At 42.1% G+C, this 20,527-nt stretch overlaps 1 protein-coding gene across 2 annotated transcripts in view; it reads left to right on the top strand.

Moving 5' to 3' along the window:
* LOC137415956 (nuclear receptor subfamily 1 group D member 2-like) overlaps positions 1 to 19,954 on the top strand; it is a 56,899-nt gene extending 36,945 nt beyond the window's left edge. For both annotated transcript variants that reach the window (XM_078786041.1, XM_078786040.1), the window contains 2 exons: positions 10,439 to 10,649; positions 15,559 to 19,954. In XM_078786041.1, coding sequence (XP_078642167.1) covers positions 10,439 to 10,649; positions 15,559 to 15,755 — 408 coding nt within the window. In that variant the 3' untranslated portion in view covers positions 15,756 to 19,954. The remainder of the gene's footprint in view (positions 1 to 10,438; positions 10,650 to 15,558) is intronic.
* Positions 19,955 to 20,527: the final 573 nt, after the last annotated feature.

The raw sequence follows: 20,527 nt of genomic DNA, 5'->3' as shown, positions 1-20,527 counted from the left end.
ATTATTCCCCTTGCCAGAGGACCGCTCGGGTGTTGCATTTGGGTCTATTTGTTAGTTCGCACAGAACGTGAGTATGTCAATACTATATGTATTAATCAAAGGGAGGCGCAAAGCGCCCCTCCCTTTATATAAGGGACATTTCTCTGTATGCAGTTTTTACATGGAGACTGAAAATACATTTCTCCGCTTCTACTGGATGAAATCGGCTGCAAATTTCAGAAGTAGATACCTTGTACATCGAGGTAATATGTTCTAAATTTCACCAACATCCGTTTCCGCATTCTTGAGTTTTATTAAGAAAACCCTCAAAATTCACGTTGGTGTCTGTCAGTCAGTCCGTCCGTCCACCCAAAATGTGTTGGCGCTCATATCTCAAGGACTATACATTGAAACTAGCTGAAACTTGGAATATACATCGGCCAATAGGTCTAGTTAATGGCTTTTGAAACAAATTAATCAAATAATGCTGTAGAAAAGTTCATATAAAGGGGCGCCCTATATCTGGCAAATAAAATACATTTTCTTCTTCATGCAGCTGTATGAATCAAATTGGTGTCCCCTTATATGAACTTTTCTAGAGCATTACTTGGTTGCTCCTAAGAACACAAGGGTAGTCCAGCATGCACACGAGATTTTTTGAATGCCCCTTATTTTGTATTGTTTGGCATTTTCTACAAGCTATAAAATGTCCTTTCTTTCCTATACTTTGCCACATGGCACATACCCTGATATAAAGGGGCCTTTTCTATGCCCCTGGCTTTTTACCCAAGAATTACATTAGAACCTTAAGGCCCCTAAGACCCTCCACAACCCTAAGACACCTTGAGACCCTTCAGACTCTTTAGAACTCTAAGACCATTTAGAACCCTACCAACTTGTGTGTCGGTTTGACTTTTTGTGTGATTAATGTTAGCTCTTTCACGGGCCTCGATCTTGTATACAAAAAACAAACAAAAAAAAACCTTCAATATCCCTCAAACCCTTCAATACCTTTTAGAACCCGAAGGCCCTTTAAACCCTTTAGAACCCCAAGACCACAAAGACACCCTTTAGGCCCCATTAGACCCTGTAGGCCCCATTAAACCTATAGACCCCATTGCACACTTCAGATCCTCTTCAACCCATTAGAACCCTGAAGACTTTGAGACTCCTTTCTACCCTTTCGACCTTCACACGTTTTTATACTCTGTAAACCCCTTTGACCTTTTGACCCTTTTACATATTTTAAGACACTTTCGACCCCTTCAGACAATTTCGACCCTTTAGACCTTAAATTACACCCTTTAGACCCTTTCAGACTATTTTGACCCTATAGACCTTAAATTACACCCTTCAGGCCCTTTTGACACAAGACCATTTTGATGCTTTGGACCCATTTAAACTTTTTCACACCTTTTGACATTTAGACCTTCAAACCATTTGACCTATTCAACTTTTCAGACCTTTGACCTTTACACATTTAGAACTAGACGAGACAATTTAGACCTTTAATTTACAATCAATGACCTTTAATTTAGTACATCCTCCTTAGCTCTTTCACGAGCCTCGATTCAGTATACAAAAAAAATAAAAAATAAAATCATTTGCCACACAAAATACACCACACAAAACAAGTCCTGGCGACGGTCTGCAATTTCTGATTGCCCTTTCTTGTTGAAATTTACTTTCCTTTTCGTCATCATTCGGCTTTATTCAATTGCACCGGTGTCTTCGAAACCTCTTGGGAATGCGTTACATAAGTACATATATTTCTTATATGTTTTTGCTACTACATATGCATTTTGTGCACCTTTGGTCCAAATAGGTTTCTTCAAATACTCTCATTGTGGTTGGCAACCACATGCTTGCGCGATCGTTTGGTCCTTGCTGGTGAGGAACCGGCACTGTCCAGCAGTTCTGGAAAAATGATTGTAAAGAAGCCCATTATGACGTAGCCCGTGCAGGGGTCTTGAGTAATGCCCAGGCTCCATCTGGAGAAGATTGTAGCCAACGCGCAGTGAGCTTTCCAAATCTGCAATGAATGATGTGCAGCGAATGTCCGATGAAGAACACGCTGCACGAGCCAACAACCTCCCATGTCTTATAACGTCTCACTTGCCCTATTTATTTCAGCGCTGTTATTCTGTTCAAAAATGGCCAGGGAGGTCCATGAAGCACTTTAGCATTGTGTTCCTGTTTACCTGGTGCTTCACATGTCGTGTGCTTGGGAAGGTGTTGTCCTGCATATGGAATACTCGCTGTATCTTGCATCTTTTACTGGAATGGTTACATTACTTTAATGGAAATTCATTGCCGTGATGGTTTTTATAGCGTCGTGGCCACTTTCGCATTAATTTGGGGTGTTTTTTCCATATTTTCTGTATAAAGTACACCACCGGTCAAAAGTTTTAGAACACCTCAATTTTTCCAGTTTTTATTGAAATTTACGCAGTATAATGTCCAGTGAATAACCTGAAATGGTACAAAGGTAAGCAGTAAACTGCTCGAGGTTAAAAAAAAGTTTAGGTTAGCAAAACCAGGAAAAACAAAAATTCTCCATTTTTTTTTTTTTTTTGGGATACAGAATCGAGGCTCGTGAAACAGCTAACATTTATTTCACAAACAGACAAACAAAATATATAAAAAGAGGGAGCGGTAGACAATATGGGGAGAGAAGGGGAAGCACACAAACACAACATTTGAGAGCAGGGACATCGGGAGATGTGTGGGAGGGAGAGGGCTTGGGGGGAAGAGGCGTGGGAAAGGGGGAGGGGGGGGGGGGAAGGGGATGGGAGAAGTATAAAACACAAGGACACCAAGGACTTCCAGGACAGAGGTTGGTATTTTAAAAAAGTGGATAAACCCATTCTGGGCCACACATTGACTGTGACTAGAGAGGAAGTCCACCAGCCATGCGTGGAGATTTCCATGGATACCAAAGGAGGAGAGTTTGGTGAGCAGAGCGGGGTGCCAGACCGTATCGAAGGCATGTGATATGTCAAGGGAGACAGCTCTAATTTCCTGTTTGGCATTGAGGACCTCCATCCATTGTTGAGAAAGCAGAAGCAGCATGTCCAGAGTAGAGTGACCAGGTCTGAAACCAAATTGATGATCAGAGATCAAGCCATTGGAGAAGAGGAAAGATTTCATATCCGAAGCAATGATGGATTCCATGACTTTGCTGATAATTGCGAGAAGGCTGATTAGTCTGTAGTTGCTAGGATCTGTTTTTGCACATTTTTTGTGGAAAGCGGTGATGTTGGCTGATTTCCAAGCAGATGGCAGATGACCTTGAGCAAAAGAGAGGGTGAAGAGAACAGAGAGAGGGAGTGAAAGAGCGGAAGAACAGGATTTTAGGACCCGTGGGCTGATGCCGTCAGGTCCAGTTGCAGAATCAGAGTCGAGGGTTGACAGAAACTTGTTCACCTTGTCAGGAGGAAAGGACACAGAGTCCAGGAGCAGCTGGGTACGACTGGGTACGGTGGGTACAGAGAGGGATGGGTTTGGGACACAATATTTAGAGGCAAACGCAGAGTTGAGGCATTCAGCTTTTTCACGTGCGGAGTCAGCCGTGTAGCCATTTGAGGTGAGGGGGGGGATGGAGGGGGAACAAACACCAGAAACAGATTTGACCAGACGCCACCAGGTTTTGGTAGAGGGAGACAGATAAGAGAGTTCGGTCTTGACAACGGAGAGATATTGTTTCCTGGCTCTCCTGAGGGTGGACACACTTGTTTCGGGCTTTGTGAAAGGAAATGAGATTTCCTTCCATTGGATTTGCTTTCCAGGAGACGAAGGCAAGTTGTTTCTGGGCAACAGCCTCACCACAAGATTCGGTGTACCATGGACGGGAGGAAGGGTATGACAACTGAAGACGAAATGGGATAAATCTGTGCATGAGAGAGAGCAATTTACTTTGGAAGAATTCCCAGGATGAGTTGATGTCAGAGGCGGTAGAGATGGGAGACCATTCCAGATGATTGATGGCAGCTTGAAGACCGTGCCAGTTGGCCTGAGTGAAATGCCAGACACGTCGACGCTGAGGAGGCTCTCTGAGAATGGTCAGAGAGATGTCCACTTTAACAAGCACATGATCAGATGAGCCGATTGTAGCAGAAGAAGAGCAGCAGTCATTTTCAGGGAAGTTAGTCATAACCAAGTCCAGAAGAGAAGATGCGCCGTTGACTGAGATCCGGGTCGGGAAATTGACAGATTGTCTCAGTCCCAGTGAGTCGCAGAAGTCCTTTGCTGAGGAGCCATGGCTGGTGAGAGAGGTACCCACACACATATGAACAAAAGGTGGGAGCGAAGGGGAAGCCGTAGCCAAAGGTATTCCTGGGGGTGAGGTGGAGAGAGGGCAGTGCAGGGCGAGTGAGGAAGAGAGTTTTTTTTTATAAAGATAGCAACCCCACCTCCAGGACGAGGCTCAGGTCTATCATACCGGAGGAGGGAGTAACCTGGGAGAGATACCAAGGAATCAGAGACATCATGAAGGAGGAAAGTTTCTGTTAAGCAGATCACGTCTGGTTTGTCAGAAGCAACCTGTATGGAGAGATCATGTAATATAATGTAAAAATTATGATGTAAAATAATGTAAATTGCACAGTTATATTGCAAAAAAAGGCCTTCTGCAGGGAACAAGTAATGGGTTAACAACTTACAGCTGTTCTGCAGCAATGTAAGTAAATTAAGCCTTGAAAGCTGATGCAAACAATTCCTACAGGTGTCCCAACCTCTGCTGATTACTTGATTACAAACCCCCTGTCTGTATAAAAGCAGTATTGGAACAGCCTGTTATTACATCCTCTGAAGCATTATTAGGACAATATTGCACTGCAGGAAGTAGTATATTGGAAACTGGAGGAAACTCTGACAGGAAGAGGTCTGGCAGACCCAAAGCCACAACAGAATCAGAAGACAAGTTTCTGAGAGTCAACAGCTTGCGTGATAGGCGGCTCACAGGACAACAGCTCCAAGCACAGCTTAACACTGGTCGAAGTAAGCAAGTCTCAGTTTCAACTGTGAAGAGAAGACTTCGAGCTGCAGGTTTGACAGGTCGAGTGGCAGTAAGAAAGCCATTGCTAAGATGGCAAAATAAGAAAAAGAGGCTTGCCTGGGCTATGAAGCACCGCCAGTGGACAACTGAAGACTGGAAGAAGGTCTTATGGACCGATGAATCAAAATTTGAAATCTTTGGTTCATCACACAGGGTTTTTGTACGCCGTCGAGTAGGCGAAAGGATGGTTCGTCAGTGTGTGACACCATCTGTCAAACATGGAGGAGGAAGCATGATGGCCTGGAGCTCTTTTGCTGGATCCAGAGTCGGCGACTTGCACAGAGTGACTGGCACCCTGAACCAAAAGGGCTACCACAGCATTTTGCAGTGCCATGCAATACCCTCTGGTATACGCCTAGTTGGTCAGGGGTTCATCCTACAACAAGATAATGACCCTAAACACACCTCCAGGCTCTGTAAAAACTACCTTCAAGGAAAAGAACAAGACGGTAGGCTTCAAATCATGGAATGGCCAGCACAGTCTCCAGACTTAAACCCCATCGAGCTGGTTTGGGATGAACTAGACAGAAGGGTGAAAGCAAAGCAACCTACAAGTGCAACACATTTGTGGAAACTTCTGCAACAGTGTTGAGAAGAACTTCCCAAGCAATGTATCCCTTCACACTCTTACAATGTCTCTCCGAAAGGACCGACTGGAAAACCCTCCCATCTACTTTCTCAACAATCCTCTCCAAGAAGTTCTGTCACTCAAGCTTTTGGGTCTCACTATCTGCCATGATCTTTCCTGGGAAAACCACATTTCCAAGCTGGCCTCCAAAGCCAGTCGCCGACTGGGCATCCTCCGTCGTGCAAAGTCCTTCCTTGGCACACCTGAGCTCCTCACCACATACAAGGCTTTCATCCACAGCTCAATGGAATACTGTTGCCCCCTCAGGGCTGGTGCTCTTGCCTCACACCTAGCTCGTCTTCATGCTGTTGAAACCAAAGCTTTCAGAATCATTGGAATCTCCTGCGATGAAGTTAACTCCGGGGGCCTTTCACTCACTCACCGCAGGCAGGTTGGTGGTCTTTCTGTCTTCTACCGACTCCTCTCCGGCCTTGCTCCCCCAGCTCTCTCTGTGCTCTGTCCCCCCAATATTCCTTCAGGTCACACAAGATCTGCCTGCAACCCTCTTATGGTTAAACTGCCAAAATCTAGGCTCTCTGCTCACCTTCACTCTTTCATTCCCCTTTTCTCCCGCCTCTGGAACAAACTCCCCCACTCCCTTCAATCCCACTCCTCCCTCCAGGTCTTTAAAATAGCTGTTCACCACCATCTCTTATCTTCCCCCATCCAAAACCTTGATCTTTTCTACCCCCGCTAATTCACCCCAAATACACTTCTTTTTTTTTTGGAAATTCCAACTTCTTTCCTGGAAGTCCTTGCAGTGTTCATATGTTTTATACCTCTCCCACCTCCCCCCAAGCCCTCCTCCTCCCACATTTCACCCGATGTCCCTGCTCTCAAATGTGTTTGTGTGCTTCCCCTTCTCTCCCCATCTTGTCTACCGCTCCCCTTATTTTTTGTGTTTTATGTGTCGGTTTGACTTTTTGTGTGATTAATGTTCGCTCTTTCACGAGCCTCGATCTTGTATACAAAAAAAAAAAAAAAATGTTTGATTTCCATTGTAGTAAGAATGCCACGTGTGTGTTTGGTGGTTGTATCTGCAAAAGTTGGCTACTTTGCTGAGTCAAAAATTTAAATTAAATTTTAAGGATAATTCCCCCAGAATTGTAGATGGGATAATTCTCCCAGAATTATGGACAGGATAATTGCCCCAGAATTACTGACGAGATATTTCCCCCAGAATTATGGATGGGATATTTCCCCCCAGAAAAAAGAAAAAGAAAAAAAAAAGATATTTCCCCCCAGAATTGGTGTATTTTAGTATGACCTGTAATAACTCCTCCCACTGTGGGGACACTTTGCAATACACATTTCCTTGGACAGATTTGGGTTGCACTCCCAACCCTGACTCTCCTGGACTATTTTTTGTTATCCTCCTAAAACACCACCATCTCTTATCTTCCCCCATCCAAAACCTTGATCTTTTCTACCCCCGCTAATTCACCCCAGAGTCCTTGCAGTGTTCATATGTTTTATACCTCTCCCACCTCCCCCCAAGTCCTCCCGATGTCCCTGCTCTCAAATGTTGTGTTTGTGTCCTTCCCTCCTCTCCCCCCATCTTGGCTGCCGCTCCCCTTGTTTTTTTGTGTTTTGTGTGTCGGTTTGACTTTTTGTGTGATTAATGTTAACTCTTTCACGAGCCTCGATCTTGTATACAAAAAAAAAAAAAAAAGGAAAAAAGAAAAAAAGAAAAAAAAGTGATTCTATGATTTTTTAAAAATCTCCAATTGTTTATTTGTTCTATGCTTAATTTCAGAGTACATTGAGACATTAAATTGCATAGATTTCAATAAAAACTGGAAAAATTGAGGCGTTCTAAAACTTTTGACTGGTAGTGTATGTGGCATAGTCAGCAATACGTCGCCTAGTTGGGCAGAAAAAAATAACAAAGTATGGCAATTAGGTCCGTAACCTATCTATTCAAAATGTTAAATGTTGACTGTATAATACACTTATTTTACAACCGATACTACTATTATACTTCCTTAATAGTCACAATTGTTGACACTTTTCGTGTTGGCAGAGGTACGTTTTTGGTCCAAGTCTTTCACGAACCTGCTGGCTAGGCCTGACGTTCAGCTGAAGGTGATCGGAATTTGCAATTTGTCCAGGGTGCCGACGATAAATCACCTCCTCTTTGCTAAAGACACTGTGGGGTGTTTACTGTTCACCAACTAATGCTAGCAAATGGGACACCCAGCTTAATGTTCATCCGAGGGATGGCGGCACACTTTGTGATGCAACACTCTTCCTGCGAAGCACCAACCCAACAGTTTATAGTCAGGTCGATAATCAAAGCCTGGCTAGACAGCTGAAAGAGAAATGTGCTACCTCCTCACCATTTTGTCAAACCAAATATACTTATTTTATTACTCAAATTATGTTTTTGGATTCCATAACTCACCAACGATGATTCTTTGAATGCTCTCAGCAGGTCTTGAGCATCATCTTTTGGAAGCTAAATGGAGCCAAGATAATTTGGTTGTTGGATGAGTCAAGGCCTTACTGGAAAGCTGGATGTTGTAGGCTGTGTGACGACAGGATAGCAAAGTCTGTCGTATGCTCTTCTGGAGGCTTTATGGTCATGGATTTGTTCCCATGTGGAGTCTAATTCGATACCCTCCAACCATGGGGAACTGCATCTTGAAGCAAGCCATCCTTAGGATAGGAATGTAAACCCGCTGCCTCGTCTGTATTCATTTAGTCAGATCGTATACGTTAAATATCTTATGGTACATCTAGAACCATGGCCACATGTCACAGAATTCGTAAATTAAATTACATTTTCGCTTTTTGAGCCAAATTCCCCCCCAAAAAAAAAAGTCCAAAAAAAGAAAATAAGTCCTAAAATTCCCCCAAAAAACTGCTGTAACAGTTTGCGTGCATAATATGCTATTTTGTAAATATTAAACTTCAAATCATCAGGATGCGTCACCACTGTTGATTGATGGGGAGCTTGCGGCCCAAGAGGTGCAGCCCTTCCATGTGGAGGCAGATGGAGCATCCAATGTCAACGTCATCATGGGGCAAGGGTGGGGACAGTGGGGGAGGAGGGGGGACTAAATATAGCCGAGCTGCATTGAGAATGTCATTCTACCCCGGAGCTTTCTCAACTTCAATCCTATGTCACTGAGCTGCACAGCTCCATCCCAGATATTTCTTACCTTCAACCCCACGCACGCACTTTACCTTAAGTGCTACACTCCAAGGTGGTTGTTTTTGCCATGATTTAAACACCTGTTCCACTCATTGTATTTATTTTACACATTCATGGAACTAATATGTATTTAGCCTTCATTTTATTTGGTCCCCTTTCTATAAATTGTGTATGTATTTATTTTTGATGGAATGTGAGTATTTCCATCGGTCTGTATGATCTGAAATCAACATTTACAGGTTAAAAAATCGAACCCCGCCAAGCGAGGTTGAGAGTCCAGGTGGGGGAAAATTATTAGAGTGTCCTCTCTGCGTCCGTGCGGTCGGTGAGCTGTCTGGGAGAAAACCAAAAACTTTAAAATTGTCCATGCTGCTTCCTTGCTTGACACTCAGCATTTAAAATCTAGAGCATGGTTAAAACAACATTGGTTGGTATCCATGGGGAGGAATACACTTCTTCTTGATTGCCCCACTGAGTGTCGAGAGAAAAGCAAGACGTCATAATGATGATGTTTCTGATCCCACAAGAGTCCATTCTTCCAGAATGCCTCCTTCCACCCACCCTGTACTTCCCATCCACTCTCCACCACAACAGCCAGTTCATCGACATACAACATCCTCCCCAGATTACCTTTCATTTTTACCTTCCTGCTTACCAGCTCCATCACCATGATAAACATGAGTAGGCCATGATAAACACTTCCCTGCCTCAAACCGATGTCCATACTGAACTCATCAGACATCCCAGGACCAACCAAAACTATTCCCTTCATTCCCTTGTACATTATTTCCACCAACACAACTTCTGCTTCTGGCACACCCATCCATCTCAGTGTCGCCATCACCATTTCTCTCGGAACTGTTTTGTAGGCCTTCTCCAGGTACACATAACCCAATGCCATTTCACCTTGCACTTCTTCTTCATCAGTTGACTCAGCATGAAAATCCCACATCTGTCATCCCCTTACCCTTTTAAACCCCTGCTGCTCTTCGCTGATCCCCCTCTCCGCACTCTTCCTTATCCTTCCTTCTAGAATCCTCTCCCGTAGCTTCATGACATGACTTAGTAGCTATCTATGTACTTCCCTGGATCTTGAACATCGCTCTTCCTCTTTCATGTCATCACAATTAGTCTTGTCTTCCAATCCTCCATAATCAATCAAACCCTCTCTCATACATACATTCAATAGCCTCCCGTCCAACTGACTCCGACTTCTCCCGCAGCACCTAGCATCTCTGTATGCACCTCGTTAATGCCTGGCCCTCTTCCCTTCTTCATCCTCTTTACTGTTGTCCACACCTCCTCCTCCATGATCTCCACGAACTCCACTTTCCCTTCTACATAACACAGACGCTCCAGCTCATTCTTGCTTCCTCCCCGGTTCAACGGCTTCTTGAAATATCCTTCCCATACCTTCCATACTGCCCGCCTCTCTGTCACTAGCATCCCATCACCATCCTCAATCACTGCCCTCCCCTTCATGTCCTTATTATATTCATCCCTGTATTCCATGGAGGAGAAATGCACCAGTAATTTAATATTTAAAATAATCACTGAAACCGTGGTGTGAAAAGGTTATCTTCATTTTAATGCGTTGTTGTGTCTCAACCAACTCTAGGTGCTGGCTGTACGCTTCTCTTCTCTGTTTGACCCCGAGAGCCGCACCGTACGCTTCCACAATGGCTGCTCTTACTCATTGGCTGAACTCCAGAATCTGGGCATGGGTAACCTTCTGCATGCCATGTTTGAATTTACTGAGAAGCTTGCCTCCCTCCAACTTTCACCTGACGAGATGGACCTCTTTTCTGGTGTCGTGTTGGTTTCTGCTGGTGAGGTCCTTTTCCTGCCATTCTTACCATTGCCATATCGAATGTTCATGATTCTTACTAGAAATACTTTGTCTTGAAACTGCATGTTAAATGTGATCCACATTGTCAGGTTGTGCGAAATCTTGCTCCGACAAATACTCATTAAGGCTACGTATGATCTGGCTAGGCAAAAAATATGCGTTACTGTTCCTATTTTCATTGTTCAAGCTCATCCTGAAATTGGATTTTAAAGCTTCTCTGTTGTAACTAGAATGGCACTCGGTAGAGCGCATACCTCTGCTAGGTTAAACTGTTAATATTTTGTAGCCCACTGATAGGCCAGATCTGCTTCCGGACTTGAACAAATATCGAATCGGCTTGTTCTTGTCACCTAACCAACTCATCCACCAATTTTTTTGAGATATCGTGCTTGATATAGTTCTTGGCCCTATCACTCAATGGCGAAGAATCACTTTAATAATTCTAGTGTCTGAATCCGGATGCAAATCTTCACCAAAATCGAATCGGCTTGTTCTTATCACACCCAACAGGTCCACCAAGTTTTGTCCGAATTCGTCTGTAACTTTTTGAGATGTCGTGCTCACAGACAAACAGACAGGGTTGAAAACATAACCTCCGCCCACATTCAGTGGGAGGTAATAAATGACAAAAATCGAAAACAAAACATATCCCTAGGTCATGATTTCAAACCCATGCATGTCATGTTGCATTGAAAACACATCAAACCACACCCTTGTGCATTAATCAACAGGTATCAGCGAGCACAAGATGTCGTCAACATGAACAGTAAAAGGAAATCGAAGGGTTACACCATTCGCTATGCCATTGAAGAGCATGAATAGAATAACCGAACATCACTCGTACTTGTGGAAAGGCACCATGAGGCTGAAGTCTGTTGTTGTGATAAGGCCAAAATTTCTTCTTCTCCATCATTATATTAAAGTGTGCACAAATCTTTTTTTACACATCTTAAAGAGTTGCACATTAATCTATAAGAGAGTTGTTTGTGCAGGGTGATTCAAAAAGAGTGATACAAATTTAAACGTTTATTTACAATGAAACAGAAACCTCAGGAACGTAAACCAAACATTTCTTTAAGGCTTATGACATGGTATTTTCTATCACTGATTGCTATTGCAGTAAAGTCACTGCTTGAGTTAGTGAGAGGCCAAGGTTTGAAATTGGCATTGACGCAAAATCCTTGTAATTGACGTTCTCGATGTGTGCCCCTCGGAGGTTCAGACAGGCATTGATACTGACTCCAAAGTTCTGTCCAACTTTCCTGTAGGTCTCATGTGGCACTGCCTGGAGGTAGTCTGGCACCTCCGGCTTCAGATCATCTAGTGTGGCAGGGCGGTTGACGTAGACAGTGCGGTACCCAGGGCAACGAGGTGGTTTCTGAAAAGCTGCTGCAGGAAAGTGATGGTGTCACCAGCTGTATGCGGAGGTGCACCATCCTGCATAAACCAGGTCATACTGAGCTGGTTTGGGGTGACCTTTTGGGCTAGATCATTATGGAACTTCTGGAGCACGGCCCGGTCGCACATACCGTTGATCGTCACTGTCCTGCTGTTATCATTCTCAAACCAGTAAGGCCCCAGCATTCCCATCTGGCATTGAAGGGGGCAGAACCAGGTGACCTTATGCCCTTTCAGGTACCTCTCAGTGATCTCCTCATGTGGTTCTGTCCCCCAGAAAATGTTGTTGTGGTTGTTGATTTAGTCTCATACCATAGAGCCACCACTTTTGGCTTCTGCTCTACTGTCAATGGAATAGTTCCACTATGGAACTAGAAATCCCAGGGAACAAATACCACGATAACACCACCAAATCCTGAAAAGGAAAACGGTATAGGTCAAAAAACAAAGGAATGGCAGGAAGTCAAATTTGTATCAATCTTTTTGAAATACCCTGTATGTCTATCTGTCTGTGTGCCCATTTCTCACAGAAAAGGCTTAACAGATCTTCATCAAACGTTCAGAGTTTCATCAGTGACTGTTGGGGAGTGTTTTAGGGGAAAACAATATTTTGAAAGTTCTGAAAGAAAAAGTTGGATTTTTAAAAATTGCTTAGTGCTTAAGCCTTTGTAACTATGTGAAAGGTAATATTAAATGATCACCAACCCCATTCCTTAGTGGGTGTAGGGAAGTGTTTTAGGCCCAAACAAAACAAGACCGATAGTCTAACAACAGCGTAGCCAGGCTTGGATCTGCTGAGTGGAGGATCTGTTGTGTCCCATCAGGTGACTGGATACACAGCTCTGATTGGTGAAAGTTGATGAGGGACATACACTACCGGTCAAAAATTTTAGAACACCTCAATTTTTCCAGTTTTTATTGAAATTTACGCAGTTTAATGTCCAGTGAATAACCTGAAATGGTACAAAGGTAAGCAGTAAACTGCTCGAGGTTAAAAAAAAAAGTTTAGGTTAGCAAAAACGGGAAAATAATGTAAATTGCACAGTCATATTGTAAAAAAAAAAGGCCTTCATCAGGGAACAAGTAATGGGTTAACAACTTACAGCTGTTCTGCAGCATTGTAAGTAAATTACGCCTTGAAAGTTGATGCAAACAATTCCTACAGGTGTCCCAACCTCTGCTGAATACTTGATTACAAACCCCCTGTCTGTATAAAAGCAGTATTGGAACAGACTGTTATTTCACCCTCTGAAGCATTATTTGGACAATATTGCACTGCTGGAAGTCGTATATTGGAAACGGGAGGAAACTCTGACAGGAAGAGGTCTGGCAGACCCAAAGCCACAACAGAATCAGAAGACAAGTTTCTGAGAGTCAACAGCTTGCATGATAGGCGGCTCACAGGACAACAGCTTCAAGCACAGCTTAACACTGGTTGAAGTAAGCAAGTCTCAGTTTCAACTGTGAAGAGAAGACTTCAAGCTGCAGGTTTGACAGGTCGAGTGGCAGTAAGAAACCCATTGCTAAGATGGCAAAATAAGAAAAAGTGCCAGTGGACTACTGTAGACTGGAAGAAGGTTTTATGGACCGATGAATCAAAATTTGAAATCTTTGGATTAATCACACAGGGTTTTTGTACACCCTCGAGGAGGCGAAAGGATGGTTCCCTCAGTGTGTGACACCAATTGTCAAACATGGAGGATAAAGCGAGATGGTCTGGGGCTCTTTTGCTGGATCCAGAGTCAGCGACTTGCTCAGAGTGACTGGCACCCTGAACCAAAAGGGCTACCACAGCATTTTGCAGCGCCATGCAATACCCTCTGGTATACGCCTAGTTGGTCAGGGGTTCACCCTACAGCAAGAAAACGACCCTAAACACACCTCCAGGCTATGTCAAAACTACCTTAGAGGAAAAGAACAAGATGGTTGGCTTCAAATCATGGAATGGCCAGCACAGTCTCCAGACTTAAACCCCATCGAGCTGGTTTGGGATGAACTGGACAGAAGGGTGAAAGCAAAGCAACCTACAAGTGCAACGCATTTGTGGGAACTTCTGCAACAGTGATGGGAAGAACTTCCCGAACAATGTTTGATTTCCATTGTAGAAAGAATGACACGAGTGTGTTCGGCTGTTATATCTGCAACAGGTGGCTACTTTGCTGAGTCAAAAATTTAAATTAAATTTCGTTAAACAAAATGATTCTATGATTTCTTTTTTATCTCCAATTGTTTATTTGTTCTATGCTTAATTTCAGAGTACATTGAGACATTAAACTGCGTAAATTTCAATAAAAACCGGAAAAATTGAGGTGTTCTAAAACGTTTGACCGGTAGTGTACACACACTGGAAGGACAAACAAATGCTGTTCCCGACGTCATTGCCCTACGGGCTATGCTGTAAAAATATGGCTGCAGACCACGTGACCGATGCCGTCATCATTTTTTTTTTCTCAGCCAATTCATCCCTAGATCACACTCAAGAAATTTCATACTGATCAAATCAAACATTCTACTTGTTGATTTATGACATCATAATGAATACACGTGTGTCATCATCGTTACCATATGTTATTCTCCATGGGGAGTACTTTACAATGAGCCACCTTTCAATTTTTTTCCATGGAGCAGTTTCGGAGATATAAATATGCAAATATTTTCGGTTTTCCAAGATGGCGCCCTACCATGTGACCTATGACATGATAATTTTCATTAAAAATCCTACAGGAGGAGGTGCACCTATGGTGAAAATTTCATGTCAATTGGACCAACGGTTGTAGAGAAAACGAATTTTAAAGGGAATAAGCCCGCAAAATGCCGGCGGAAGGGACATACACCGGACGGACAAACAAACGCTGTTCCAGGCGGCATTGCCCTATGGGCTACGCCATTAAAATTGAAAAACAAAACAAAACTTGATTTCTTAAACAATGCCAACAGGATTAGAACAGCAGCAGGCAATGCCGGATACCCCTGCTCGTCATCTATAAATAATTGCTCAGAGTGAGTAGACAGAGGTCATTTCCTTGGATTCTTTTGTTTTGAGTAGAGATTCACCATGTGTCTTTTGAGGTCAAAGGTCTTCATATTTAAGAGGAAAAAATGGATGTATTTTTGATCCACCTCTTCCATTCTCCATTCGCTCTCCCCATTCCTTAACTTTTATCAACTTCATTTATCTTCATCCCCCCATTTTCTCCTTCTTTGCATGAAACATGCACAGTATATGGCTTCTCACATTGCCTTTCTTGTCAAAACAAATGGCTCCATCTCTCGGCTCTCAAAGGGATTACAATAAAATCACATTGAAGTCGAAATGGATGGATTCTTAAATAACTTACTTAAACTTTGTGAACTCCATAACACTTATCCATCCTTGTTGTAAAATATTTGAGTTTTATGCATTGCTTCCTTAACTTGATTTTGCTAACCATTTGACAGCGCTAGAGCCTTCACATTGGAGCAAACGGATAATGTCTCCCTTGTTTTCGCAGACCGGTCCGGCATCAAGGACGCAGCAGCAGTGGAGCGGCTGCAAGACTCTCTTATTAGGGCACTGCGTGATGCCATTGAAATACGGCGTGGTGATGGTGGCACACTACTAACAAAGTTGCTCCTGCGGCTGCCAGAACTGCGCTCTCTCAACAACATGCATTCTGAGCGTCTGCTAGCATTCCGCATCGGTGATTAGCTGGCCAGGCCATAGGGTCCATTGGGTTAGGCGTTCGACCGAGAAAGAAAGATGTCGGTCTGAGGAACTCTTTTTTTGAGCTCAAGAAGCCCTGTTTTGTTTGGACAAAACAAGCATCGGTGGTGTAGAGTCGTATTCTTGCCTTCATAGTTAGATTAGCTGGACCCTCATGGCAAGGTTCATCGGAGTCTCGCACAAACCAACCCGGCTCTCTGATCCTGATAACTTGTTCAGGAAGTTGTTTTCCCTCCATAATGTTGTTTATGACAGCTCCGAACAGGTTATTGGTGTAAACAGCTTACATTAACCCTTACCTGGATATATGAGCATTCAATTACAAATTTGTTGCTGTTTATTGGAGGTTTTTGCTGAGATAGATAAACTCTTTGTCAAACCACTGAAAATCAGGTGCTAATTAATCAGAATATAGTTTACTGAACAGGCAAGAACATTAAGAAAATTGTGATTGGCTTTCATCATAATTTGAAGACAAACGTATTGCAATGGTCTTGACCAGGTCGTACTGGTCGGTGACCAAGCTCGTAGTTTTGTGTAGAACTTACAACAACAAAATGTCGACTGTGTCCTATAAGTAATCCTTAATTTGGGCACGATCCCAGAAATCCACGACCAGCTCCAATGACAGATTTATCAAAGAGTTCCGATGGAATTTCGGTGACATGGAACCTGAAGCAATTTTAGGCCTAAGAAATAAAAGTCTATGGAACATTTACTTATTGAGCCGAAAACGAAAAGTTTTAATCCTAGAAATGCTTGACCCATCAGGAAACTATGGTTCTGGTTGTTTTCAGCATTTGCAAGGGTTTGTCCAGTAGTGAATATTTACACATCTGAAGGACCGAAACAAACTTCCAAAACATAAACAATCCTACAAACCACTCATTTATATAAATGAAAAGAAAAATGTAAAAATTTTCTTTCTGGACGTAGGGAATGTGTAATGAGTTGGATATAATAAATTAAATTACTAATTATTTAATGGAGTTGGACCGGGAACGTTTTCAGTGCAAGTCTTTCACGAACTGGCTGGCCATGCCTGCTGACGTTCGACTTCAGGTGGCATTAATTCGTAATTTGTTCAGGGTGGCGGCGATTAACATAATCCAAATGAAATACTTTGCTCAAAAGATTGAGAGTGGTCATTTTTGAATTTTTTCATGCGTGCACCACTCAAAAGATTGAGAGTGGTCATTTTGAATTTTTTCATGCGTGCACCACTCAAAAGATTGAGAGTGGTCATTTTTGAATTTTTTCATGCGTGCTTCGCTCAAAAGATTGAGAGTGGTCGTTTTGAATTTTTTCATGCGTGCACCACTCAAAAGATTGTGTGGTCATTTTGAATTTTTTCATGCGTGCACCACTCAAAAGATTGAGAGTGATCGTTTTGAATTTTTTCATGCGTGCACCACTCAAAAGATTGAGAGTGGTCATTTTTGAATTTTTTCATGCGTGCACCACTCAAAAGATTGAGTGGTCATTTTTGAATTTTTTCATGCATGCACCACTCAAAAGATTGAGTGGTCATTTTGAATTTTTTCATGCGTGCACCACTCAAAAGATTGAGAGTGGTCATTTTGAATTTTTTTCATGCGTGCACCACTCAAAAGATTGAGAGTGGTCATTTTGAATTTTTTCATGCGTGCACCACTCAAAAGATTGAGAGTGGTCATTTTTGAATTTTTTCATGTGTGCACCACTCAAAAGATTGAGAGTGGTCATTTTTGAATTTTTCCATGCGTGCACCACTCAAAAGATTGAGTGATCATTTTTGAATTTTTCCATGCGTGCACCACTCAAAAGATTGAGAGTGGGCATTTTGAATTTTTTCATGCGTGCACCACTCAAAAGATTGAGTGGTCATTTTTGAATTTTTTCATGCGTGCACCACTCAAAAGATTGAGAGTGGTCATTTTGAATTTTTTCATGCGTGCACCCACTCAAAAGATTGACAGTGGTCATTTTGAATTTTTTCATGCGTGCACCACTCAAAAAATTGAGAGTGGTCATTTTTGAATTTTTTCATGCATGCACCACTCAAAAGATTGAGAGTGGTCATTTTGAATTTTTTCATGCGTGCACCACTCAAAAGATTGAGAGTGGTCATTTTGAATTTTTTCATGCGTGCACCACTCAAAAGATTGAGAGTGGTCATTTTTGAATTTTTTCATGCGTGCATCGCTCAAAAGATTGAGAGTGGTCATTTTGAATTTTTTCATGCGTGCACCACTCAAAAGATTGAGAGTGGTCATTTTGAATTTTTTTCATGCGTGCACCACTCAAAAGATTGAGAGTGGTCATTTTGAATTTTTTCATGCGTGCACCACTCAAAAGATTGAGAGTGGTCATTTTTGAATTTTTTCATGTGTGCACCACTCAAAAGATTGAGAGTGGTCATTTTTGAATTTTTCCATGCGTGCACCACTCAAAAGATTGAGTGGTCATTTTTGAATTTTTCCATGCGTGCACCACTCAAAAGATTGAGAGTGGTCATTTTGAATTTTTTCATGCGTGCACCACTCAAAAGATTGAGTGGTCATTTTTTAATTTTTTCATGCGTGCACCACTCAAAAGATTGAGAGTGGTCATTTTGAATTTTTTCATGCGTGCACCCACTCAAAAGATTGACAGTGGTCATTTTGAATTTTTTCATGCGTGCACCACTCAAAAGATTGAGAGTGGTCATTTTTGAATTTTTTCATGCGTGCACCACTCAAAAGATTGAGTGGTCATTTTTGAATTTTTTCATGCATGCACTACTCAAAAGATTGAGTGGTCATTTTGAATTTTTTCATGCGTGCACCACTCAAAAGATTGAGAGTGGTCATTTTGAATTTTTTCATGCGTGTACCACTCAAAAGATGGAGAGTGGTCATTTTTGAATTTTTTCATGCGTGTACCACTCAAAAGATGGAGAGTGGTCATTTTTGAATTTTTTCATGCGTGTACCACTCAAAAGATTGAGTGGTCATTTTGAATTTTTTCATGCGTGTACCACTCAAAAGATGGAGAGTGGTCATTTTTTAATTTTTTCATGCGTGTACCACTCAAAAGATTGCTGATGAACTTATTTAGGAACAAATGCATTTAAAGATCTATTAACGGTGGATAAAGGCTCAAGAAAGTCTAAATTATAGTTACCTCCGCCACCGAAGGTCGTCTGTTTGTCTGTCTGTTTGCGAACAGGATATCTCAAAAAGTTGCGGACGGATTCGAACGAAACTTGGTGAACAGGTTGGGTGTGTGACGAGGACGAATCGACTTGATTTTGATGAAGATCCGGATATCAGAGGTTTTTAAAATTTCCTAAGTGATTCTTCACCATTGATAGACGTGGCCAAAAACTATATATAGCATGATATCTCAAAAAGTTTGAAACAATTTATGACAAAAGTTGGTGGATGAGTTGGTTAGGCGACTAGAACAACCTGATTCGATTTTGGTTCAGATCAAAATCCAGATCTGCCCTATCGGTGGATACAAAACGTAACCTGTTCAGCCTGGCAGAGGTATTGCTCTCCACTGAGTGTCGTTCTAGTTTGTAAATGTAGAAATCCATGGTACGGCCTCAGACTTTTTTGAAAACGGATTTTCTTTTTGTGTAAATATGCTGAATGAAACGGCCTGTAAACCCTGACAGACCGACAGGTTCGATTCAATAATTGGTGACATCGAATCACTGAAACATGGAAGTGTTCCCGAAACTTGCAAGGTTATTCAAACACTAACTACACCATTCAATAGCAGGATGTGCCGTAATACCTTATCACCATGACAGCATAAAAGCGTCAAAAATGCTGCTTCTTCAAACTGCGGTAATTTATGAAATCCCCCAAGTACGAAACACAGCAAGTGTAATCCATCTTTTAGCTCGGTGAATCAAATGCTGTTCGTACATGTCACGTGTTACATACATTGCTTGATGGCAGATCCACAGTGTGCTTTGTTTTGCCCCCAAATGATGATGCAAACCTGTTGGTTGTTGCGTTGGAGTCACGTGAGTGGCGGCACGTTTGACAACTGAAAAAGGAAGAGATTTCACAAGCAAGGTGATTATGGGTTCAGGTGAATTCTCACAACGGTACAACCATGTTGCATATTCTGCTTGTGGAGCTGTGATCTATACTTTACCGACTAGTAGCATGCATTCCAAAAAATAAACTTATTTTTCTCACCACTCACTGGTGTTGTATAGAAGGCTCACCTTGATATTAATCACACTGCACATCAATGGCGTTTGTTTGCCGAACAAGTACGTCTGATTTTAAGTGGTAAAACGGCTTCAATTTTTGTTCGACGTCCCTCCATTCCTCCATAAAAATGAAGAAGAAGAACCTTTCCACCACACCGTCTTTAATTCCAAAGGGTAATTATAAAGGGTTCTAAAGAGTAATTCTAAACGGTTCTAAAGGTAATTCTAAAGGGTTCTAAAGAGTAATTGTAAAGGGTTCTAAAGAGTAACTCTAAAGGGGTTCTAGAGAGTAATTCCAAAGGGTTCTAAAGGGTAATTCTAAAGGGTTCAAAAGAGTAATTCTAAAGGGTAAATCTAAAGGGTTCTAAAGAGTACTTCTAAAGGGTTCTAAATAGTCATTCTAAAGGGTTCTAAAGAGTAATTATAAAAGGTTCTAAAGAGTAATTCGAAACGGTTTTAAAGGTAATTCTAAAGGGTTCTAAAGAGTAATTATAAAGGGTAATTCTAAAGGGTTCTAAAGAGTAATTCTAAACGGTTCTAAAGGTAATTCTAAAGGGTTCTA

This window comes from Myxine glutinosa, chromosome 10 (genome assembly GCF_964187855.1).
Source record: "Myxine glutinosa chromosome 10, kmMyxGlut1.1, whole genome shotgun sequence".
Classification (NCBI taxonomy): Eukaryota; Metazoa; Chordata; class Myxini; order Myxiniformes; family Myxinidae; genus Myxine; species Myxine glutinosa.
Note: the sequence above shows the minus strand (reverse complement) of the source record. Positions and strands in the feature narration are given on the sequence as shown.